The sequence below is a fragment of the Scatophagus argus genome, chromosome 4 (assembly GCF_020382885.2).
Source record: "Scatophagus argus isolate fScaArg1 chromosome 4, fScaArg1.pri, whole genome shotgun sequence".
Lineage (NCBI taxonomy): Eukaryota > Metazoa > Chordata > Actinopteri > Scatophagidae > Scatophagus > Scatophagus argus.
Window position 1 is genome coordinate 17,206,830 of NC_058496.1, and position 26,113 is coordinate 17,232,942.

At 40.8% G+C, this 26,113-nt stretch overlaps 2 protein-coding genes across 7 annotated transcripts in view; one reads left to right on the plus strand and one right to left on the minus strand.

Annotated features, from left to right (window-relative positions):
• Positions 1–261: 261 nt before the first annotated feature.
• si:dkey-1k23.3 (heat shock protein beta-1) lies at positions 262–3,262 on the minus strand. Its single transcript, XM_046386379.1, has 4 exons — positions 2,437–3,262; positions 1,997–2,060; positions 1,683–1,803; positions 262–949 (listed from the first exon to the last, which is right to left on the minus strand). The coding sequence occupies exons 1-4, from the start codon at positions 2,801–2,803 to the stop codon at positions 425–427; spliced, it is 1,077 nt and encodes a 358-aa protein (XP_046242335.1). The 5' UTR covers positions 2,804–3,262; the 3' UTR covers positions 262–424.
• A 2,031-nt stretch (positions 3,263–5,293) lies between these two features.
• Positions 5,294–26,113, plus strand: part of LOC124057394 (coiled-coil domain-containing protein 60-like) — a 47,765-nt gene continuing 26,945 nt past the window's right edge. The window contains exons 1-8 of one of the 6 annotated variants that reach the window (XM_046385554.1): positions 5,294–5,778; positions 8,525–8,602; positions 8,933–9,009; positions 14,253–14,423; positions 14,775–14,909; positions 19,882–19,986; positions 21,625–21,712; positions 24,008–24,212. In XM_046385554.1, the coding sequence (XP_046241510.1) occupies positions 5,509–5,778; positions 8,525–8,602; positions 8,933–9,009; positions 14,253–14,423; positions 14,775–14,909; positions 19,882–19,986; positions 21,625–21,712; positions 24,008–24,212 (1,129 nt within the window). In that variant the 5' untranslated portion in view covers positions 5,294–5,508. Of the gene's footprint in view, positions 5,779–8,524; positions 8,603–8,932; positions 9,010–13,317; positions 13,612–14,252; positions 14,424–14,774; positions 14,910–19,881; positions 19,987–21,624; positions 21,713–24,007; positions 24,213–26,113 lie in introns of those variants that run through there. The other 5 variants (XM_046385553.1, XM_046385556.1, XM_046385555.1 and 2 more) reach the window with 5 other exon arrangements.

Below are 26,113 nucleotides of genomic sequence, written 5' to 3' on the forward strand. Positions count from 1 at the left end.
AAGGCACAGCTGTGCAAATGCATAGTATCTGATTAATGTCAAAACCTCTTAGCTGAAACAGCATGATAATTAATCTCTTTTTTAATTTTGCACTCACATATTTTCAGAGGTAACAAAGAATATGAAGCTCATAAATGTGATCGCACATTCATAAACAGTTGCAAAAGTCACATATAGTCACCCACAGTTAATTTCAGGATTGAGAGAAAGAAAAAGCATGTTGAAAAAATGAGTAAAACCAACACAGCATTAAACATTTTCACATGCTATTGCTTTATTGGTGCTCCAAAGACAGCGTGGTTACATGGTTATTATATCTAATCACTAAAATGCATCTTTAGAACTGTTGCAAGGCAAGCTATGCAGGATATTTGAGTATTTTGTTAATATATAGTGTGTGCAACATTTTGGAGGTACTGAAATTCTACTCAGTGCGTTCTTGCTTTATGTTGGGATCCACCATCTCTTGGCTTGGCATATCGCTCTTAGGACTCGTGCCCTGCTCTGGTTCCTCAGGCTGGCTGACTTCCTCAGCAGCCTCCCCTGAACCTGTCATTACCTGCTGGATGCCTCCATCCACGACTGGTTCGTTGTGTTCCAACTCTTTAGATGTTTGTGTGTCTGGGCTTTCTTGACTTTGCAGGGTTTCCTGGTGCATAGAAGAATCTTGAAGACTCTCTGTGCCGTCACCATCTGCAGACACTGAAGGGTGGGACTCTCCAGCTGGCTTGTCACGGGTCTCCTCCTCCTGTTCCCTCCTCTCTTCATGCTGCTGAAGCCCAGCTGTGGTGCTGCCAGGGTGGGCCTGATCACCATGGACCTCTAGTGGAGGCTTTTCAGTTTTATACTCTGCAGAGGGAAATTCTGGGTCCTCTGTTGCCCCGCTATCTGCACCTGTATCAGGGGTTTCTTCTTTCTCCTGTTTTGCTCCTGTCACCTCCATCTCCACCTGAATTTGTGCATACATTTTTCAGCAGTGAAATTAACAGTTATGATTAAAAATTCACTAACCCCACATTCATGGCCCACCTCAATACCAAACTTGCATGACAGTCTTTCAAATAAGTGGAAGGAGGGACACTGAATTGAATGCAGCGGGCAGATGTTCAGAGTGCGTCTTGAAAAATAAATTAAAGGAATGTTTTGATATTTTGAGAGCTCTGCTGAGAGATGAAATGATTGATTACATACTCACATCTGTTTGATAAATACTGTACAGAGCTGCCGCCAACAGCTGGTTAGCTTAGTTTCACACAAAGACTGGAAACAAGCAGGACCAGCTTCTTTCCAATGGTGATAAAAACGTTTTTAAATTAAAATAAATACAAAAATCAAAGTGTAAAAATGAGAGGTTGCAGAGGTAATTTATTGGACTATTTCTTGACTAAGAGTAATCTCCAAAACAAAAACCACACTTTGGTTTTTGTTCAGATTAAACACATGAGATACAATGTATTCATTTGCGAGCTTTTGCAGATTTTATTAACCTTAGACAAAACCAGACTAGCTGATTCCCCTTGTCTCTAGTCTTAAGCTAAACTAACCAGCTGTTAGCTGATTTACCAGACATGTATGTAAGTGGTATCGATCATCTCAACAAACCCTCAGTAGGAAAGGAAAGCGTATCAAAATGTAAAACTATTTCTTTAAATGTAAAGAAAAAGCTTGTCACATGTGATCACCTTTATGGGAATAATGATGGCAGCAGGAACTGATGTTTCAGGAACTGGAACTTCCACAGTCAGGATACCATCAACAGAAAGTCTGGATTCAATTTTGGTAGCATCAATCTCAGCTGGGAGCCTGGAAATGACAGGATGGTGTTTTCTAATACTGAAACTGGTATACGGAATTTCAAAATTTTCAGCTCACTAAGCATTTTGTACTGGATGCTTTCAAAACAAAGACCTTCAGTGCTACATTCTTGGCTGCTGAGTGGTGTAGAGAATGACTTAGCTGTCGCCTGTTGGCTAATATCAGTGTTTACATCGCATACCTGTATTTCCGTGTAAAACATCTGGCAATAAATCCATGCTCATCTGGCCTCTCTTCATGTTTCCCTGGGGATGGAATACCATTTACGAAGAATGTAGGGACACACAGAGGAATCAAGCAACACAGAGAAAACCACTCAACGCAACGAAATCCATTCCTGCCACAGAGCTGTGATTTCCCCTAACAAATTACTTAAACAGCTTTCTAATTTTGTTACATTCAGTTTCCTTTCCATTCTCATTTAATTTTAAGGGGTTTATTGTGTGAACTGTGAGATAGATAAATGTTACTCTTTGAGATAATAATATTAGATAGATTGACAGATAGATTAAAACTGCATTAGGAGTATAGACTATCCTGTCCGTAAAAGTAATTAACAATGTATTATCAAGTGTTTTTGGAGCTGTTTAATTAACAGGACCACAAGCCAATGTTCTGTACCTCCAACCTCCAGGAATCCATCTCTGACGCTCAGAGAAATCTCTGAAGGAGAGAAATGAGTCACGTCCAGGTTGACCCTCCACCTGTACTGCTCCTCACTAATCTTCTGGCCCGGATGATACATCGAACTGGAGATGTAGGGCACAAACAGTGGAGCGGGTATGTACCCTGGCCAGGAGCAGGCTGCCAAACTCCTCTGGAGCCTGTCCACATCCATCCACCGGGGGTCCCATGTCTCCAGGAGAGGTGGCAGGCCAACATCCTGATTGAAAAGCCGGCTGGACTGCCACCATTTTCTCAGGGGGTACCAGGGGACACCCTTGCTGTACTCCCCACATGACAGCTCTGTTTTGGCCTGTTCGCTCATGTTTCAAAGAATAAAATGACAGAAATAAAACAAGGGAGAAAATTAAATGTGGCAGCCCTTTTTTTGTTGACAGGAAGCAAGTAACTTCTGGAATCTTGGGGTAGACTCACTGAAATTCCACCAATTAAAATCTCGTTAATGAGTAAGGGAATGATAAAAGACAGATTGCCCGAAGCTAAGGGTGGTAAGGCAAAGAAATCTCTGAAGTGCTTTATATAGTGCTCCTGTCTGCTTTAGCACCTATTAAGCACTCATGCCGATCCCATGAGAAGGGTGTGTGGGCATGGGGTGATGGGTGTGGAGGAGAGGTTGTTACCTCTTACTGGCCTGAAGAAGGCAGCAGACTAATTAGTTGTATTTATAACTTTTACATATGCAATGGCAAATAGCGAGCAGTTGGCACAGGCTGGTTTGTGTTTGAACTGTTGCATTTGTTGCCTGAAGAATGTTCTTCTCACATCCCAGTGAACTCTATTCTGTCAACGGTGACTGGACTCCTCAGTCTTGTCATGAGTCAGTGATAGTGTCTCATCCTCCTGTGTTTCACTCCTCAAAGGATACACAGTGGCAGCAGTTTGTCTGGAGCATGAAATACTTCTACTAAGGTCTGAAAAGGACACAAAATGCTATTTAGTTGTGTTATCTGAAAGGTTTCAGTGGCATGTGTGTGTATTGAATGTACAAAGCTCTCTTCCATTCCATTTTTCTTTCGCTGTGCAGTTTCAACAGGATTATTATTGTTCCCTCTTTTATCAAGTGTGACAGACTTGTCAGTGTTTCATTTTTAGAGCTGTGTGCCCTGGGATCTTGGCATACTGTCCACTGGAGCACAAAACAGATTGAACAGATGTTTCTGACACTTTGTGAGATGCCTCACCCACCGATTCTGTCTGTAGGATATGCTGTGAGAGGTTAAACTGGGATTCTCTGCTGCCGCTTGAGTGCCTGAAAAAACGGTCCCTCTGTTTAAACCATCAATAAAGATTTCAATCCTGCTCACATTAAAGGCACCTATGCCCACAATGCGTCGAAAAGGAAGTAAAATTGAGGAACGTCTGTAAATTTTTTGAGTGAGATTATTGTACAACATTGTACATTTATTTTAAATAATTTAATTCACCAGTTTTTCTCAAATTCAAAACATTTTTTTGAGTATATGATTTTTACCCATTTCACTCATGTGTACACTTAAATAAGGGTACTATTTTATATTTATATTGACCCTTAATTAGGCCTCATCTCATTTTCTCTAATCTCAGCTTTTGTTTTGTGCTTAATGGTAAACTTTTTCTGAATATGTATCTGGATGAATGTGTGGGCCTGCTGCTGTAACAGTAAACAACATTTAAACAGTTCTGTACTCTGTACATGGAAGTTTCCAGACAAACACCAGCAGCCAGTTTCACTGATTAGTTGTTCTTTGCTTGTTAATTAGTGGCAGGGGGTCGAGTCAGGTCAGCCCGACAGAGTCAGCTCACTGTGACTGTGCATTTAACAGGACTTTTTTTTCTTTGTCTGTGTAGTATATAATTGGACACAAGATTATTAGAGTGTAATTTTTACAATTAGTGGAGTTTTTCAGGTTGATCTCGGGGCTGCATAGGCTGAAATGGTACTGAATGGAGTGTGAAAAGGTAGATCAATGGAATGAGGAGAAATGATTGACTCTGCAACATTATTTTGACTTATTAATTAAAACAACTATCACAGAAGCTTTGGCTGGATTCAGCTAACATTAAGAAAGTCAAGATATTTTTAGTGTGGGGCTAATCTCTGTCATGAGTGGTATAACTCTAATATGTAATCAAGCACAGGCATTTACTGTTCATGTCACTTAATGCAATGAGAGTCAGACAACGATTAAATGACAATATATCTTTTTATGGCAGGCATTTTGAAATGCCACAGCAGCATACACACACACGCACACAAGCACTAGCACAAGCTAGCAGCTACGACTAGTCTAAACTAAGTCCCCCATAACTAAGTCAAACAAGTGCTAAAACCAATGATGAAAATGTAGCTAAACTCCCGTTAAAGGCTTAATTTAAGAACTATCCATCACACTTTTGACTCTTTTGACACTTTTGAATGGGATTTAAATTGCATATTTTGGTTAAATTTATTAAAACCTAATTTAATTTAAATAAGCACAGAAAGAACACATTTCTTGGAGACATTGTCTCCGAAGACAAGATAGGTATATCAAACTTTTATTATAAAATGTCAAAAATAAGGTACAAAATTAAGACATTACACATTTTCCATATGTAGTTTGTGATATAAATATATATTGGTTTGCCACAATATATGTCAATGTTTTCCCACGATGCTACATTTGTTGTGTAGACTAATACATTAATCGAACTATAATCAAACCTGTACATGGTTGTTTCTTAACTAACAACCACAAACTTAGCCTTTTATAAACAAACAATGTTCATAACTTAACGGGGCCGCCAAATTCTAGCTGAATGTAGGTTTCTTATAGTGTGCACAAAGGTTTATCGTAGTTCCGGTCGCATCATCAATACGGACTTTGACTACTTGGACTTCCTTGTGGGCTGAGCTTCATTTACCGTTACCATGGGAGACGGAGGTCGCAGGGTTAACACGCGGGCAGCCGAAGTTAGGCGACTTTGTAGAGATCATTTTAGCACATTTTCTGTACAACGTCAGTCTCCTTCGTAATTTACAAACTTGTAATGACTCATTCAAATTCGGCGATATGTCCGCGTCGTTTTTGTACGGCAAATCCTGCATTTGTTTCTCAGTACAGAGCTAAAGTTTGTGCGTTGAGCAGTACTGGACGCGCGGACTTCCATGAGAGTAAAAATCGCCGACAGCTGCTGCTGAGTCGCCGGCAGTGCTGCCCGGATGCACCCTGGAGACCGAGTGAAGGACCCAGACAACCTTCATATCTGGAAACCAAAGCAGTGATCCTGGACAATATGGGACAACAACACCTGCAAACGGTATTCTCAGTCATTAGCCTACATAAACTGAAGAGCTTCAGTCAAATACAGTACAAATACAAAATAGTTTATATAAAGGAGAGCATGAGACTTGACAATAACTTATGTCAGATGACCCTACACACACACACGCACGCACACAGCCACACACATTCATCATCATCAAATAATTTTGATGCCTTGCCTTGAATTAGGATTAACTTCAAAGATCGCTGTCATCTCACCCAAAATAAAAAACGACTCGTTGAAGGAACACATACTCCATCTTTTTTTCTCTCTGTCTCGCATTCTCCCTGTCTGCTATCTTTTTTCATCCCCATCCCATCTGGCAGCTGCTAAAGATCAGAAAGTCTTCACAGACCCTCCTGCTGTTACTCCCTTGAACTCTTAATGCCCTTCTCAAGTGATATTTTCATATCTGTGAGTGTGTGTGTGTGTGATCCCTTTCATTTCATGGCAAGGCCTCTATCTCTCTCACTCATCAGTAACCCCAGCTGCCCTCCCTGGGCTACACAGAGCAGCCCCGTCCAAGACCAGTCACTTCATCTACTTTGCATGGACACTGACCCCTCTCTGCGCTCAAGCACATCAAGTGTGTGGCAAATCAAATTTTTATCCCAGATGAAAACACATTTCAGACTTGCAGTCAAAGGATGGGAAACACACCCATGACCCAGTTTACTTTAACCGTCCTCACTGCGATTTGAGTTGGAGAGGATGTTCAAAGATGGCAGTTTTGAAGGCCCAGTGGGCTCTGCAGAGTCAGTTTTCATAATCAGCAGCACAGATGCTGTGTCTGATCTCCCAAGCCTGTTCCCACTAACAAATGCATTTGAAGTAAGATGTTGCCATTTATAAGATGATTACAGTCACCTATGCTCAGGGGAGGACTCAGCAGTGGCCAGTCACAGCGAATCACAGGGCTTCAAACAGCCTGCCATGAATCCACAGGATATTAGCAGCCAATGCATCAAGGGGGATGAAGTGTCAAATGGCTGGTTTGTCCCTGTGGACACTGCATTCATCATTGTTATTGTGAGTCTGGCTAAGTTGCTGAGGCAGGCCGACTGGCTGGCGAATAGAGGGACGTGGTACGTAGCAGACTTGACACATCAGAATTTTTGCGGAGCTATTATACATGTTACTTCAGCCAGCAATGAGTCGGAAATAATGCAGAACGATGCCTCGATCTAACACAAAATGATGCTCTTGGTTGAAGAAATTCATTTGTTGAATTGGTTCAGCCATGCCTGTTGCCAATCCATTGTCTCTATGACTACATTGAACAGGAATGGTCTCGTATACACTGTAAATCACTAAGGAGGGAAAACAAGGCAATCTCATCTTCTGCAGTTCCCTGCTCTATGTTATTGGGTTTACAGCGCTTTTGATTCAGCTCTCTGTGGTGCTGTTAAGACAAATGCAATGCTAACATTGTTTGGTGTGTGTGTGTGTGTGTGTGCTGCTCCTGGATGTTGATGGGAATCCACAGGTTAAAGCCACTTTACAGACCATTTCTAAAGGAAGTTTTTTCCATTATATGTAGGAATTGGAACATGCACTTTCTGTGTGTGCTCATGTGTGCACATATAGTATTCATACGCTGAGGTCTCTATTGTCTGTGTCCACTGAAGTAGCAGAAAGGCAACAACAGTGTCCCGCTTTGACTCGAAAGAGATTTGCTGCAAATGAGCTCATCCATCAGCAGAAGCGTGTGGGGACAAGGGAATGATGAGGAGAAGGAGGGTGAGGAGGAAGATGAACAGAGATGGCGGGGCGGAGCAGGGGCAGGACTGCTCTGAGAGAAGCCTCACAGTGAAATATGACGACCGTGGCATTTCCATGCTCTCTGGCACGTTGTCTTGTCCTTTGGATTTTACAGTTTGAAAGCTTGAACTCAGCTCGGCCCATGTCCAGTTCATTTGTAGCTTTGCCATAAATATAAAAAAATCATTTAGGGTAGTAGTCCTTTTAGCTACATTAATTGCCTTCAGTTCAGCATCTACTCTTGTTAATGCCTTTAAATACAGTTTTCCCCTTTTCCTCCAGCTTTAAAGTTGGAAAAACCTTCCTGTCTGCCTGTATCATCTACTGTATATTCTTGTATCACTTTGTTCCAACTCTTCATTGAGGATATAGCATCATGTGTACACCGAGAGACAAATTTAAGCCCGACAATACATTTTTACATGCATCATAAAATGGAAATTTATTGGATGTCTTGTCTGTAATCCTAGACAGGTATCTCCAAAAATGTAGCCATATTTGTTACATGGAAACTTTAGGATCTCTCCAAGGATTTTAAATAAAGGTCTATGAATTTTGAACAGTGTTGGGCACAGCATGACGACCTGCTGCAGGGTTATTTGTGCATGGATACAATGAGAGTTGTAAATGCTATTCATCGGCGACAAAGTACTGAAAAGTAAATCTTGTGTGGATGCCTGAACAAAACAAAGTAAACAGAAGACTTAATGTGAACAGCAGATATAGATAGATTGATCTGCGGTTAGATTTTGAGTGGTGGCTTGATTAAACGTTGTGTCAGCTGTTATCAGGAGGGAAGAAACACTCCTGAGTAGACATCACTATTTGTAAAGTCCATGTAGCATTTTCAGTGACGGTGCAGTTAATGCTGCAAAGATAGAAGGATTTTATTTAACTTATCGTACTTTGATATTCTGATAGAACTACTCAACTCAAAAATCAACAAGCTAATGCCTGTTTTCTGATGATCTATTCTTAGGCGACCACAGATGACCCACCAAAGATAGTCGACAAGTCCATTAACAGCAAACCTCCAGATTCCACAGGAGGAAGTAAGGTAATTATTAAGGCCACATTTATACTCCTCTCACACAATTTATACTGAAGAAAAAAAAATCAGTTTATCTTGTATAAGGAGTTTTTTTTTACTCAGTGCACATAATTATGTAAAGATTAATTACCCGATTATCTGTCATTTCCATAAGCGATGTCATATCAGAGATGCTGCTTTTACTCTTGGCCTGCTGCCCAGTTTGCCTCTGCAGAGGTGACATGGGGATGCAGCACAGTCTTTCGTGGGTGAAGAACTGCTCTGAGCTTCAGAACAACTTAGAAAACAAAAAGATAACAGCTGCTTGTCCGTTGTTTTTATGCACTTTCCCTTCAGAGTTTGCCAGTTGGTCGTACCCAGGCTGGAAAAAGAGCAGATATTGTTACCCTGCGGAAGCATCTGGGCCATGCCAGGTCAGAATTACATCTGTGGGAGTCTCTGTGAATCCATGGGAACAAATATGGAAAGAATGAATCATTTCTGTTTATGTGCAGTAATTAGCACCACAACGGCACCTATTTATGGAAAAAGTCACATTTAACTATGACTTAGCTGATGAAAAAAGGGAAAAGTGCAACTGCTTGCTCACTGCAGGTATGCTCAGCTTTCAGTGTCTCTGTGTCCTGCAGGCAGTGGAGTCCTGGAAAAAGCTGTGGCATTTGGTCCAGTGTGTATGTGTGTGTGTGTGTGCAACCCCCTAACCCTACCACAGGGTGTAGAGACAACATCCTCTGGGGGCAGCCGAGGGTACTTCCAACCAGCTGACATTTCTGACAGCCTCTGATAGAGCCCAGAGTGTTGAATTATTCATACAGGTGTTATGGGGAAAGGTTGCCATTTTCACAGGAGAAGCTAACCCCCAGATGAATTGCGGCTGTTTATCCCTGCAAGTGAATACAGTAGTAATGATTTGGGGCTATGATGCCTTTTAGGCCAAAATGGCATCCCATTCTCTGTCAGCTCACATGTCGAAAGCTCATACATCTGCTGCTTTTCTGGCCAGAACAAATCTCTTAAACCTAATCAGCGTGGTTTTATTTTTCACCTCGGGCAGTTGGGTTGAAGTGTTTGACATGTTGTGGTCTGTTTTGCAGCATTACAGCATTTCGTAATGGACGTCTTAATTGAAATATGAACCTTTTGATTATTAACATTTTCTCCTCTCGTCACAGATATCACACTAAATATGCCCCAATCACACCAAATCTAGTCATTCTGATAGTTTTGGTTTTATTGACCTGGATTTTGATATATTTGTTGTTGAGATTTGTGCATCGATCCCAGTACATAGCAGACAAGTGCTTAAACAGTGTCTTTGTTACTGCAGAGATTGTTACTGGTAAGACACATTGCTCTTGAGTTTTTCATATGTATTTTTCTATCGTTTAGGCAGCACAGTCACGCTTAAATCATGAAATATCTCCTACATGCTACTCAGTTATTTATGAGATTGCATTTGGGTTGTGGCAATTTCACTCTTTCTCTAACATTTAAGTGTGTGTGTGTATGTCAAAATTGAAATAAACTTATACATTTCATACAGATCATATGACAATGATTTGCTCACATACAAGCGCAAAAATATCAGATAAATGAAATGACAATATTGCATAATATCAAATAATATGTACTAATTACAGTGATTTGTCACATAATTTTGCAAATACCCAAAACACAGTTGAAGCTGTAATAACTGTGTTTTTCTATTTACAGATGAGATGGAAATTAGGACACAAATTCAAGATAGAAGATACTCATTTGAATTTGAGTGATTTCTACACCACTACAGTTATGTTATTTGTGTCATGTGTACATAAGACACACAGGTTTTTGTCCTTGCATCTTGGCACTGATTACATGGGTTTGGCCAGTCCTTACATGCAAGGAGAGCATGCAGTCTCAGTCTATGGATGCCAAGTGATGCTCTAAGAAAGTATCTGATATGTAGATACCATGACATTTCAGTTTGCTTTCATGAGTTCTGCTGTTTCCTATTTGCTTTGTATCAGTAGACACTATAAAACCAAATGAGTGTTTTGGCTCCCACGCTCGCCTGTGGTACTCCGTCATTTATGACTGCGCCAGCTTGTGTTGCCACAGTCTGCCGTTTGTTTCTGTTGATGTTGACATGAAACATCCCATGCTGTCTTGTCAACACTACTGCGAGTCCTGTTTCTAATCACATTGTAGTCAACAAATAATACTTCCTAAGTAACATTCCTCTGCTGGATTTGTAATTAGGATTTAATTATGAAATCTGTTTTGAACTTATTTGCGCCATGTTGTAGCGCTTTATGTATCATACCCCACAATATTCACAATGTTATGCCTTTAATGGGAAGTTCAGCTTTAAAATTTTGCTTGTAGAAATTAGTGATGTGAGAGTAGAGCCGATGAGTAGATTCAGAATACATGTCTTATTTGGTATAATCACTATAAAGATTCCTCGCCTACCACAAACCTTATCTATTTTGTTGCCTGGCAACAACTGCTACCCAAGGGCTCCCATCATCTGATCCGCTAAAAACTGTCCCCCTCTACCACTACTCACCCCTTATGCAGATATGTCTATTTTTTTTTTTGTTTTCTACATTACAATTACTTTTTAACCACCTGTCAACTTGTCCTTCCAAGCACTGTCAACTTCAATGAGTTTTTCGGGCCAGTCTCTGATTTCTGCTCATGAAACCAAAGAGAAATAAGTTGTTATTGACTGGAAGGACAGACAGCAGCGATGAGAGAAGGCGTAATGAGGTTTCACTTCAGAGCTTCTTGGCTTTCAAACACAAAAGTTTCTTTGTGCGTTTGTGTATTGATGATACTTTGCTTCCTCTCAATGCCTTTTGTTTTCTTGTCACACCAAATACTGCAGCCTGTCATTGACTCAGCAGCTTTCTTCTTCTCTGTTCCTCCCCTCAGCCCCCCCCCCCCCTTCCCTTCAGCAGATTATTGTTCAGCTTTCATGTCCTACACATTCACAACCAGTGCTGTTGTCACGAACATTTGTCCATGTGGTGCATCAGACACAAGCAGGAAGACACCCACTTGTCTACCAGTTAGAGGATATTAATCACTTAAATAAAAACATTAGCTGAACTACAGTGAAAGACTCACTTTAGCACGAAGAGCTAACAAAATTAGTCGCATCTGAGGCAAGGTCACTGTGCCACCTCCCACACTGTTGGCAGCCAGCAGCTACTCCTGGGAAAAACGTTTTGCACATTTGAAGCTAAAAATCATTAGCAATTCTGACGGGAACACACTTTAATTAAGACTGCTGCATTTTGGACTTAGATGTCACGTCTGAAGATTAATAAGTAATATCAGTGTGGTGGTATGCAAATAGAACAGACATGCCTCTGAGCCAAACTGGTGCACTGTATCACTGAACAGAGCCAAATTAGCATGCTGGAACACAAGTGCTCGGTACCCCCCTCCTAGGCTGAAGTGCTTGGCTCCACTTGTGGGCGAAATATTACCAGCCAGCTGCTCACTAGATAACAAATAAGAAGTGAAGCAGCAGAGGGTTGGAGCATATGCAGGCGTTTGTGCATTTGCTTGTCTGGTTTCACCCTTGCAAAAAATTCTAGTTCACCCGGAAAGAAAGGATGACAAGAATATTGCCAGGTCACTGGCCACTTCATGTGGCTTTCTTGTCATGTTTATAGTCCGGAAATTGTAGTTGCTTCCTTTTACATTCACTGTAAGTTGCTCTGGGCAACTGTGTTAGCCAAATTATGTCTAACAAACCTAATGAATGCATTTCCCTCCCCAAGAAACATTTGCAAATCTGATATTTTGAGCATACTGGAGCCTACATCATTTGCGTCATGAGTTTAATACCACGTTCGAAAATGTTACCATGTTCGTTCCAAAGTAACTTGTTCACTCGGCACATTCTTCGAAAAGGTTTTCCAGGATTCTTCACGCTTCTGCATCTTTTAGCTCATAGAGCTCAAAGTCCTTCCCTGGCTGAGCCAGTTTAAGGCATGCACATTAGGGACTTATTTGCACAGCACAGTGCTTGTACATTAGTGTTTCTGCTACTGACCCAACCTGCACGTTTTCGCTCTCCCATACTTTCTACAATCTGGAAAAATGCATCAAAGTTAGCAGTTTTTAATTCTTATCACCTTTATTTCAATATATTAACACATTTCCTTGCTTTAATCCTTTAGCTCACTCCTGAACAAAGCTTAACTGGAGCATATCTCGCCTCACCATTTTTGTGATGAGTTGGCTAATCTTCTCTGCTTCTGGTGTGCTAACAGCGCTAGCTTATGAGTAGATGATAAGAGAATGCCTGTTAACTGCTTAATGTGCAAATTAATCATGAAACCAGTTGGTTTATGATACACAAGTGTAATGTCACATAGCTCGTGTTGCTCATTCATTTAGTCTAATTTTGTTTTGTCATTGTGTCTGTGATGTTAGCTCAAGTGATGTCTCAGTGAAAATACTGGCACTGTATTTGTCTTATTTGCTATAATGAACTGTGATATTTGCTGTAATGATCTGGGTGCAGTGATTTGGATGCAGATCCTCCCCACCCAGACCAAAAAATGTAAACTTAACTGCAGAACAGGTCAATTTAATTTGATATTTGAGTAACCATCTCCAGTCATTAATAGCATGACAACGTTTTGTGTCGCATCACCTGCAGGCACCAATCAAACTCCACGTGATATTTTAAAGCAGAATAAGAGATGGCACTCTCAGTTTCTCATAAACAACAATACTGAACTGTTGCCAAACCCTGATATATGTTATCCTGTAAAGATTGGCTTTGCTTATCTCAGAATCAGAGTCATATTGGAACTCCAGATGACTGCTGAGCTTCCTCCAACATGACAAGAAACATCCATATAGACTGAACCACAGCTTTCATTTCATTGTAAAGCGCACACAGCCCTGCAATATTTCTTTTGAATCCCAGTCAATTCCAGCAACAAAGGATCATACAGTTGACATTGTGTACGTCACCCTGACTCTCCATTCCAGCTCACTATAATGAGGTTTGTAGCAGCGTGCACTTTGACCTGCTTTTCTTTGCCTCCCTCGCTCACAATAAGGCAGACTACTCATGTGAAATGATTAAGACACACGGGGGTGTGTTACCTTGGCCAGTCTTCTGGCAAAGTCACCTCGACGCTTACGTCTGTGCGTTCACCTTTCAATTTTCCACTGGAGCATTAATGCAAAGGTAATTACGCATGCAGTATGAGAAAAACAAGCAAACAGTATTTGAGGAAAGGTTATGGTTGGAAGCTAAACTGCCATAATTAAGTCATTAATCTGGCCAGACGTAACACGTTTCTCCCATAATGCTCTGGTTTGGTGCCATTTGTGCATGCCTGCCGCTTTCGCGTGCTCTGATTTGGGTGATTTACAGTGCGCTAGTGTGTGTGTGCATGTGTATGATTGTGAGAGATCATTGTAATGATGCATGAGCACTTTTTACTGTAATTCATCAGCTTTGATGGTTTTTGTGTGTCTCTGACAAGTGATTGATGTGGCGGCTTGATATTTGTGGTTTATGTGTATTTTGTTTTGTTCTTCTTTTCTGTTATTTGCGTGGAAAGTGAACGTCATCATTAAAGCGTGCTGGTGATGCCCCTGTACTTAGAACTGCTGCTTTTGTCTCTCTGCTTTGCAGGCGTATGGTGTCAGCAATTAAACGGGGCCAGAGCTACCTCCACCTCCTGCAGAAACAAGAGCAGGAGGAGCAGGAGACAGAGGAGAGGCAGCGGATGAGGAGGGAGGAGCTGCTGAGAACACATCCACGACCTCCCAGTTTCTCTTCTGACTCAGACAGCGATTCAGAGGGGTGAGGCAGCAGCTCACGTCGGCTCAGCTTGATTCGTTCTTGAACCGTCTCTGTCTGGCGCGTTTTTTTAGCTTGTGTGCAAGCCGTGTATAGTGTATAATGTATACTATATACACTTATTTTGCTTTTGACTAATTAAAGCTGCACCATGATGATGCCCAACTTACTGGTCCCTCAACTCTGCAGAGCATTTGGTTTGGTTCTAACTTTGGTTCTGCTGTTTTTGTTCATCCACACAACCTCACACTGTTTTTACCAGAACCAGAGTCTTTTACCAAGACTCTTGACATGTTACATGACATTTTTACATGTTATTAAACACTAACAGTATTGTATCTGTGCTGCATTCAGCTGGCCTCTGCCTGCAGGGAACAGCTGGTCAGGTGTGAACAAAGCAAGGCCATACAGGAAGAAAAGCCAACCAGCACGACACTTCGCACCTGTACATCACTCTCTGACCTCCCCTCTACTGAGTGAAGCGCCAGGGTAAGATGACTATGCTTTATAACCTTTTCCTTCAACAATATTCAAGTCTTTAAGAGAACCATTAGCATGTTAAGGTAGTCAAGCTGTTTGGTTGTTGTTTGTTGAGTGTGGTTGATCTTACTGTTTTGGAGGAAATCTCATTACAAACTTTAATGCACATCCCAGAGTTTAGCTGAGTTTTCTTGTTAAAACGTTGATCTACCAAACTGTTGCTGTGTAACAGATGGAGATGGAGTTAGGGTTATTTTGTGCCCTCCTCCTGAGCAGCAGCTAGAAAGCAGCAGCAGGCTGGTTACTTCCAGTGAACAAAATCTGAAAACCCTACTTTGCTTTGTCCTTCAGTTTGTCACGTTCTGTGTATAACCTTCAGATACACAAGGCTCATACAGTGTTGTTGTATTCACTGTTTGTACACTAGGTAGAACTGTTTACACATAGTATGCTGTTCGTTCTATGTTCCCTGCAAATAACTTCGTGCATGAAAGTCCTCAAGGTAGCCAGAAAAGAAAGTATAAGGCTTTGACCTTCAAAGTGAACTGTTTCTGGAAGTGCATATAATAAAGACACATTTAAACATCGGGCCTAAGAGGTTAGTATCTCTTATTTCATTTATTTCAGTCATTTCATAGGTATAGCATGAATATTTGCTCCTGTTTGCTCCAATCATGACCACACTATTTACTTCTTGTTTAAATTACGACATAGTTTTTTTTATGTTCTTAATACAAACGGTGAGTTTGAATAACAATTTTCATTTGGATTCGATTTTAAGAGATCCCTGCACTTATTCCACCATCCTTTGTCAGTCAGTATTAGTACGTATGGTTCATGTCAAACAGATGTATCGCTACACCTCGGCAAACATCAACCAAAGAAAAGCAAACAGGCAGATTGCTGAATATTTCATGTAAAACATCTGACAGTAAGACATGCTCCTCATGCTTTCATTTTGTATTTCTTTTACATGGCTGATTCCTTTGATGCTATGTGAACCTGAGCTAACCTTTTTGGAAAATGTGTCAGTTTTCAAAAGTTTTTCTCTGACAGATCAGCCTTGTTAGAAACTCAGATGCTGACTGACAATAAACACACACAGTCAACTCACAAAAGATTTAAAAGACCATTTAATGGTTTCTGCTCTGTGTTATGCACAGCTTTGTTCTTGTATTGAGGATTTGATAGCAATGCTAACTACAATCCTCAAGTTCTTGCTTTTGAACAAAAGAGCAAGACACATTATGTTGTGACAAGTGCAGTGTGGAAATGGTTAAATGGCAAGGCATTTTAGCTTTCACATTTGGAGATACATGTTGTAGCAGTATTTTGAAGAAGAGCCAAGATTTGTTTGCACTTCTGTTACCCACGCTGATAGCTTATTTTACCCACATATTTAACTTTTATATGGTGTGATAATTTGTATACACTGCCCTCGTTTTATCAATGAGTTTCATCCTAAGACATAAGAGACCTGAATAGCAAAGCAAAGGACTGCAACCCGTAAGTAGGATATCAAATTTTAATATCGTCGTCATCATCAAGCCTTTATTTAAACAGGAAGGAGCCATTGAGACCAAGTATTTCATTTTCAAGGACGCCCTGGAAAAAAATATATGCAGAACATACAAATATAAGATGTAATACAAGACATATACACAGATCAGCTGCAGGATGAAAACCACTGACAGGTGACATGAATAACATTAATCATCTGTCTACAATGCAATGTTTTGCGGGGAAATCTTGAGTTCTGGCAATCATGTGGATGTTCGCACGCCCCCCCTTGTGGCTGGCACCACATCCCCACCCCGTCACATTTTGAAAACAGCTCAGGAATGTCTCAGGGACCAGAACAACAGCCTGCAGATTCCCCAGATCCCAACCTGATGAGAATCTGTGGGATGCACTGGAATAAGCCAGATCCACCTGGAGGCCTCACCTTCAATGCAAAGGACACAAAGGATCCAACACTCCGATGCCCCTGACCACATAATACCCCCAGGGGTCCTGTGTTCCTTCCCCTGACAGGTCCGAGCTGTTTTGGCAGCACAAGGGAGACCTACACAATATTAAGCTGGTGGTTTTAATGTTGCAGCTGATCGGATATATATACAATACGTAATCCATAAACAATATAATGAGCCGTAAAACACATACATTCACGCTGCTAAAGATAAAAATGTTAACACTTGGTCATCAACCAATTAGCTGAACAAGATAGTTTGGAAATTGTTTAATGATTATTCAGCTCATTGTGCTGATCACCTTTAAGCAAAGTGCAGGGATACTTTCTGTTACCACAGTTTGATTAAAAAATATTGTTTATAACACACTATATTGTAAGTCTGCAATAGATCTAAGAGCCTTATGAAAGCTTTGTCAGTAACTCTAACTCCTCCTCTGAGGCAACGCACGGTGGGTGGGTACACAATAGCACAGAATAACAATGTGTTTAACACACATATACTGTGTAATGGTATGTCTTCAATACCGTCATATTGGTTTTTGAATTGTACATGTTTAAATTTTTGTTTTTGTTAATAAATGATTTATAGTAAACAGTAAAACTTCTAAGGCTATTTCTGTGTACATTATTGGTTAAATTATTAAAAGTTTTTTTTTGACTAGTTACGACTTTATAAACAACATAAGCAACAAACACACTATAATATTCTAGTAAAAATAATTTATAAGAATATCTTTAATTCATATTCAGAAACAATTTAAACCCCTAATGAACATTTGTAAATGATGCATGTCCACATCTTAAGTGTTTTCCAATGCATAATGAAGCAAAGATGTTTTTAAAGTATCTTGAGGCAAGTCACAGTAAGTCAGAAATCCATACATAACTTAACTAAATTTTTCAAGTTTCTAAATTCTGACCATTAAAATGGAGTTTATTTATCATTTATTCTAGATGAGCACGGATTTTACCAGGTGAAAATGCGAGACTTGATTGTTTTTGCTTTCAAATCAAAGTCAAGTCGGGGGGGGGGGGATGTCACATTTTTGTCACTTCAGTCTGACGCTGTTAAAGCACACAAGGACCTGACTGAAGTGAACAATTATGAACAGCAATGATTCACTTTATCAAACATTTTTAGAAGAACAAAAGTCTTGCTCATCGGTCTGCCTCCCATAACTATGAATTACATAGTCTATAACAATATGTTATGAACTCTTTATTAATAATTTCTATACTGATAATAAATGCTGAATAGAAGAGTGTGTCCTCGGGTGTTCTTTCCCGCTCACTCATCTTTATAGACACAGAAGTCCTCCATGTTTTACATTTGTATTTGCACTGTTCTACGAGGGGAAACCTATAGCCTGTGTTTATGATACATCGCCTCCTCCACAGCGTGCATTTCTTTTGACACTGCTTTATTGCCACTGCCAGAATACAGCCCTTTTTTCTGGTGAGACCTTTAGAAAATAACAACCCTGTTCAAAGACTGTTACCTGACATCTGACAGATCCTAATCTAGCAGACAATCTGCCTCGCAGACAAATGGCCTGGTCGATAATGAAAAGAGCTTGGAGCGACCTGGGGTAGGAACATTTGTGAGCAGGGGCGAGTGAGGCAGAAAGGAGGCAGAACTCATATTGTGTTGTTTGATGTGTTCGGAGAGACCATGGGAATGGACGTGGTCATAAAGCCTCGGAGCGTGAAAGTGTCAGGGTGACAGACGACACCGCTTGACTGCAGGTGACACTGTAACCAAGCTTTTAGAGACATGACATGTTTTGCATTTGTATTGAAGAGCTGAGTGTCTTGTGTAGATGTTTTCGTCCGCTAATTTTACCTACAGTACCAGACTTGACTGGAAATGAGGGGTGTTTGGTATGATTGGTTTTGCAGTGGCTGTTTTGGCCATTGGAGGGGGCACTACACCATTGCTTAATTTGTTCTTATCTCCAATCAGTCACATGTGAGGCTGATAATTCCTGCAAGCCAGGTTTGATATGTTACAATTTCCCATGAAACATTTATCCTAATAAATGATTTCCAGTATTCAAAAGACACCATAATCAAATTCTGGGTTATTAAATAATGAATGGATATGGGAATCTCAAAAAATACAGATGGAAATACATAATACAAAAAACATTCTGCCGCCAGTAAAATTGCTTACTTTGCCTCTGAGCAGGACACAGTGCATGGCATAAATACAGAAAGCAGTTTGTTATTCATATGCAGGTGTTTGTTGAACAGGTAACAGACTACAGAGAAAGAACACTTCTGCTCTGCAGTGTTCCTTTATTTGTATTCGCAAACTGCACGTGTGCAGACACAAACTCCACCAAAAGCCTCTGACAGCTGATCCAGCTGTGATCAGCTGCCGTCATCATCAGAAACAGACTTATTTCTCTTAAAACATCTTTTCTTATTCCTTCTCTCCTTTTATGGTTTCCTTGCGTCTCTCTATGCATCCTTGGTGGTGACTGTCCATCCATTTTCTATGCCGCTAATCCGTCAGGGACGCGGCGGGGGCTGGAGTCTATCCCAGCTGATTACTGGTCACCAGTAACTCACAGGGCTGGACGCCATGAAACTTGAACACTTAAAATTAAATGAAATGGGATGGGAAAAGTTTATAGATATCAAGTTTCATAATTTGGTGAATTTCATGCAATGAATTTTGTAACAGATATTTTTTTTTTCCAGCTGAACCTAACTTCCACATGTTTATAGTTCTTTGATACATCCATATTTGAAGTTAAGAAGGTTCTTTTTTTGATAAGCAGATAAAGTGGAGATGGTACAAAAAGGCTTTTCTTTTGCTTTATTTATAATGAAAATAAGTAGTTGTAACTGGAAGTAGGATGCATAAAATGATTTGCTGTGATGGGTTTTTTTTTTTTTGCTCTTTGGAATTGGAATTATAACAAAAGCATATTTATTGATTTTTTTTTTTTTTTCACAAACCAGCATTGATGTTGAACCTCACATCTTTGTGTGCTCTTGTAGGAAGGTCATCTACCGCCAGCTATGCTGTCTCAATTGGCTGCTGGAGGCCTTGACTCTGGATCGCTCCAGCAGAGTCGGCCCCCTCACTGCCTGCTGGGACCCCAGGTAAGCTATTCTGGGGTCAAAGGTTCTTACCACTCACACACAACTGGCTAGTGGTCAGTTAAAGTAAATGCATGAATAACAAGCTGCATTTTAAAGGTGCCTCAAGCAAGATCTTTGTCTAAAAAGACAGCTGTACAGCCCACTCTCCTGGTTAAAACCTGCAGACTGATTTGCTCTCACTGAATATATTATAACTTCTTTTTTTAAATTGACACTTGTGGAAAATGTTTCTAATGCGCCTGTTGTGAGACAGTTTATCTTTGTCACATTTCAGCTTAAGGCCACAGCGGTGCATCTGAAATGTTTTTCGCTGAATATTTCTCGAATGTGCACATTTGTTAAAACCTGGCCTTGTAACTTACATGTATATGAATAATAATCCTTCAATTATTTGACAGAACAATGGTGCATTCACATTGAGCAATGAGACACTACAGCACATAGAGTGATTGGACCATGACATCCTAACTCATATTCTCATAAAGCTCCATACATAATACATTAGCTGTCACTTATTAAAGAGTGATTCCACTGCTTAGGACCCAGTCCAGAGGCTAAGACATAGCAGCATGAGTGACATGTCCATCAGCGACTGGCTCATTATGGTGCTGACCTCTACACGCTGACCGATGAGTAACTCCTGTCAAATCCACACTATTTTTAAGCAAGCCACCTGAAGAGACGTTGAATCTGTACTGTCAAGAGCCGGTGATGAAGGGTGGTGGTGATCGGGAGCCGCAGGCGTAAGCTGACAGTGCTGGATGAAATATAAAGTCCAACACCCTAGAGGGGGTCCAGGCTTAGCAAGGAGATTGCATTCTTCCATCTTTGCGACCCCCCCACCCCTCCAGGTGATATTGACCCACCACGGGAGTCTGGAGTGAGGAAATGAAGAGAAAGTTCAGTGGTGCTTAAACTCATGTTTAACCACCAGGATTACTCATCTGTAATCTGCTTTAATTCCTCAAGGCTTATTCTTTCTATGGTTCCCTCCTCTTTTTTTCTTGCCTCGATCTGTATCTTTGATGATGTTTATGGCCTCTCTTCCAAGTATGAGAGGAAACTTGGACTGTGAAAATGGATGAATTCATAAAGTTAAAAGGCGACCACATGGCGCTCAGTCACAATGGCTCCTTGTGGAATGTACAGGAATATTATTGCACACCACTCTAAGCTTGAATAATTGATAGAAGAAGCAAAAAGAAGAGTGGAAGGAAAGGAAGGAAAAGAGCTTCTAAGAGAATATTTTTTTTTCCTGTATCCAAACGTCATCATGTTACAGCCTCTAGGGCCTTCGCTCAGCTTCAAATCCAATTTCCCAGAAAGTCTTAAGCTTTATGGGCCAAATGATCCAGCTGAGGTATTACTGTACAGGAAGACAAGGGGAGGATGAAATGAAACATTATCACAAGGTTACAACACTGCTGGGCCCTCCACCAGGCGGGCAGCTCTGATATTGGGCATCAATCTAAAACACAGCACAGTTTTTACGCTAAAATGAATTATGATTTTGATAATGGCTGGAGCGACTCTCGAGCTGTCTCTGCCTCGAAGGGCGGTTTCAGCTCATGGTGAGTCGCAGAAGGTCACCAGAGTGATGAATGTATCACAGCAGCGACTATTATTTTCCATTGGCAGAGACCCTGGCCGAGGCAGGACCACGATAAAGACGCTGAAAAAAGAGAGAGCCATCGAGAACAAATGGGAGCAGTTTGTTTCAACAAAGGTATCCTTCACTCTTATTCACTCCTTTCATTTTGATTGTTATTTGTATATTTTGTTTATTTATACTTAAAAGACGTTACCAAAAGTACGTGGATGGCCCTGTTTCCATACATTTGTGTACTTTTGGTGTGGGGCTGCCAAGGACACTAAGTTCCAGTTGTGTTTTCCCTACTGTCATCGATTCACATGAACAGATCAAAACCAACAAAGAACTGACATGTGCAAAAGTAATATAAAAAACTGTCTGCGTAGCAAAAGCCTGATTTCTCTTATTCCTCTGTGCCATTGTTATCCAAAAACTATTAAAACACATTTTCTTCATTACCGTGAACACAGGTACACAGGTATGTCGTTCTGCGTTTGGAAATACCCACTAGACACACACACACACACACACACTGAACCCTGTAACAAATCTACACTGGCCATAGACTTGCCAGTCTTATACAAGGCTTTGACCTTATTTTGACCTAAGTTTCTTTTTTTGCTCTAATAATGGCTGCTAGACATTCACCGTAAGCTTGGACATTTCCAGAATTTATTTCTAGAAAGATTTTAAGGCCTACTATGTTAATTTACTCTTTAAATGAAATGGTTCAACCGTTCAATGAGATTAAAGGCTTTGTTCTTCTCTTCTATTGCTCCTGACCACTTATTCCAGAGCTTATCTTTTAAAGTCCTCTGCCCGCCATGCTCTACACAAAGAGAGAAATCCTGCACTGTGACACCTACATTCACAGGTGCACACGCACACAAACACAGACACACAAACAAGAAAAAGGAAATGTCAGGTGCATTTACTCACTCATGTTAGAGCACTACATTTAATAGACTCTAAACCGTATATCTTGATGCACAGGCACGCTTACTTAAACAATCAAACATGTATGCATGCATGCATACACCCACAGACTCTCTCAGTAAGCAGAAAGCACCTTCATACACACAGACACACACACACTCCCTGGGGGACGACAGTGTGTGGCAGTAGAGGACATTTGGAGAGCTGTTGCTGAAGTGTCGTGCTTCCTTCCTACCCTGATAATTAGGCTGATGGGAGCGTCACACACACTTAAGGCCCAGGTCTTCTCTGACAGACAGGCAGGAGAGAGGGAAGGGCATAGAGGAGAGAGGAAGGAGAGAGAGAGAGAGATGTGTCTGGCTCCTTTCTCTTCATCATATGTCGTCCTGAGTTGAGAGATGGGCCTACCTATGTCTATGTGCCAAGCTGTTGCCTGTCAGCTTGCCGGGTGCGCATATGTGTGTGTGTGTGTGTGTGTGTTGACATATTTCTGCACTTATAAGGATCAAACTTCTCCACAAAGAGCTGATAAAAAAAATGAGATGGTGCTTTAGGTGATAAGGAAAACAGATTCTCATTAAAACCCAGCTCTCATTATAGGAATGTTTCAACATTTCTACTTTTGCCGTTGCTTGTTGTCTTGTCTGCTTTACTTTTCCCTGTGAATAACTGGCCAGAGACAGATGGCTAGACATCACGCTGAGATATTTCTCGCTTGGCATAAATGGAGCTCGATGCTAAAAACAAATCTTTCAAAGATCTAAAGCATCTTATAGTAGTTACAGCCAGATTTTGGTCAGTCCTACAGAACTAATACCAACAGTCTGTCTCCTGTGTTGGTGAGAAAAGCGGCATTTGAAGCTTACTGGATTCTCTGTTGACAGTAGCCTTAATGTGTGGCAATGCAATACTGCCATTAGAGATGTTGTGTTCTGAGTATGGGGTGTGGTAACCGTTTCTGACATGTTTGTGTGGTTACCTATAACCACGCAAACATCGACACTGGACTGAAAGCAGCAGGTTCATGCTCATTCTCACAAGGGGGTTTCAAAAGACAGCCTGGGAGGTATAGGAACTGATGCAGGTTGTGTTAAAATGGGCACACCAGAACCATAAATTGCAACAATATTTTCTAACTATAAAAAATAATAATAATAATAAAAATAATCCTTCCTCTGGCACAGAGTGTAAAACTCACAAAAAATGTATGTAACAGGACATGAACTTATCTTATGTCATAATGTTATTTAAGAGTGGAATTGTCTTTAATAATAGAAATAGGAGGCAGTTTAAAGATTGGGATTGGATTATCAGTTAGAGTTAAAGGAGAAAAGCTTTGTCGTACTGACCCCTATGGGTTGAAAGTCTAAAGTCTGTTGCACTTGAGACCTCAACAAACAAAGGTGTGTAAACCCTGTGTGTAGGTGATAATGTAAACACAGTCTGTTTTTTATGAGTGAACCTTTTATCTTCTTCCCCTTTCACCTCCATAAGCCTCGGAGAGCGCATCCCAGGCGCCCTCGCAGCTCATCTGCTGGCCTCCACACCCACAGAAAGTCTTCTTCCACAACTGTGGCCTCCCTGTCAGCCCTCACCTCCACCACTGTGAGCAGCAGCGTGTCCTCTCTGGTCCCAGCCGCTGAGGAGAACACAGAGTCTCCGGGAGCAGCAGAAAAGACAGAATGGCCCCCCTCAGAGGGTAAGTGTGAGCTGGCTGACAAACCAAGCTCATATAAACAGTACCATCAAATTAAGAAAATCACAAAGGCATTTCAAAGAGTAACAGAACTGTCAAAATTAGACTACAAGTATGGATATGGATGGAGGATTTATAAAACAAAGGCAACAGAAATTTTTTAAAAATTTGTGAAGGAAGTTCAGAGCTCAAGAGTTGTGACATCTCATGCTGTTTTTTTAAAAAAACCTTTCAGTTAATCTGCAAATTAGGACCCTTTCCTTGTTGTGAAATGAAAAAAGACAACATTCAGGAATGAAGGAACAAGTACATCGACGTGTCATGCCAAAAACATTATTATTATTATTATTGCTGTTATTTTAAAGCAGAATTAACCTAAACTCAACCTTACACCCACCCAGTCAGTCTAAACTAGACTGAGAGCAACAAAGGAACCAGCCAAAACATTCTCTTTTCACAAAACCACCCTCACTGTGAAGATAGAAAAAAATGTTCACAGGAACACACACAGGAAGAGAAAACTGAGCTCTGTTGTCATAGAAACAGGTGTTTGTCATGAACTTATGATCGCAAAGCTTTAAAAAGTCACTTAATCCCTAGAGACAGCTTTGCAGAAAACAGAAAATCATGGTGGCACCTGAATTCCCTGTCCAACCTCATGAGTGTGCGCGCGCACATGCACACACACACGCACACACATGCACACACACACACACACACGCACACACACTTACCCACCACCTGCTGAGTCTGGAATGGAACCCAAAATAAGAGTTGGGTCTGTTCGATACACCAATCAACTGGGTGATCAGAGCCTTTGTGTCAGGACTCAGCCCTCCTATGCCCTGCGCTGCCTCCCAGAGTGCACTGCTTCAGGCTTCAGAGCACAGTGTAATTAGTCATCTGATCTGTGCCACCACCCTTGCCTCCTGTAGATTACAGGTTTCATATCATTACCTCCCGATGAAAGACTGTTCAGCTTGCTGTCGCTGCCTGAGTCACTGTCAGGTTGTTGTTTCTCTTTTTTCCTCTCCATTGCTCTCTGTTTCTCACTTTTTTTTCATGCCCCCCCTCCTCCCCACGCTCGCTCCCTAATCATAAAAGGAGTCCAAAAATCAAAGGATTAATTCAGCGTCATTGGTTTAAAGCAATTAACTGCTGTTCAGGCTAATCCCCAGAGTTATGTCTCAAATCCAGAAATTGGCCACTGGAGATGTGCAGCTCTGCCCACACTACATTGTTTTGCCTGGTAAATGAAGTTGAAAGAGGAGCTCTTTACTTTGAGAAAAAAAGAGTAGTTTTTCAAAGTCTTTGATGAAAAAAGGAACTGTAAAACTTTGAATAATTAGGAGGTTTATCTTTGCATTTCAATGTCTCCCCCAGTAGTTTTTTCAGCAGCAGATTGTTAATCCGCCGCATTCATTTGGGATAATTAAAATAAGAAGTCTATTTATTCAATCTAAAGCCAGACAATTTGCAAAAGTTATTGGCTATTACAGTTTTGGCTGCAGGTTTTTATAGCTATTCCTCATGAGAAATCGTGCTATACATTTTAATAAGCGCCTCATCTGCCTGATTTGCCACACTGTGATTAATTTTGTCACAGCTCATAGAGAAGTAGAATCATTTAGGCTGGTATTTAACATTCAAATGAATGCTTTATGCTCTCTGGAAGCTTCATGAAGATTTATTCTGTCAGCACTGTGTGTGACATCTATGTCTAAGCTACTTGCTGTTACTCCAGTGGAACTGCACATTCAGGCAAACTTTTCTCATTTAATTTCATAGTGCAGTAACAACATGTTAACACCAGGGGGAGCTTTGAGATTATAAATGAAAACAGTGTCTGCTTCACCTCAACTGAAGGGATTTTTAAATTGAAGGATTATTGTAGGTTTAATGTG

Bases quoted from the DNA above. Each gene is read 5' to 3' on its own strand.
- si:dkey-1k23.3 (XM_046386379.1), bottom strand. From the start codon at position 2,803: ATGAGCGAACAGGCCAAAACAGAGCTGTCATGTGGGGAGTACAGCAAG. The intron at 2,061-2,436 runs GTACAGAACATT...TTCCATCCCCAG, and splicing joins TGGATTCCTGGAGGTTGGAG to GGAAACATGAAGAGAGGCCA. The intron at 950-1,682 runs GTGATCACATGT...GCACAAATTCAG, and splicing joins CCATCATTATTCCCATAAAG to GTGGAGATGGAGGTGACAGG.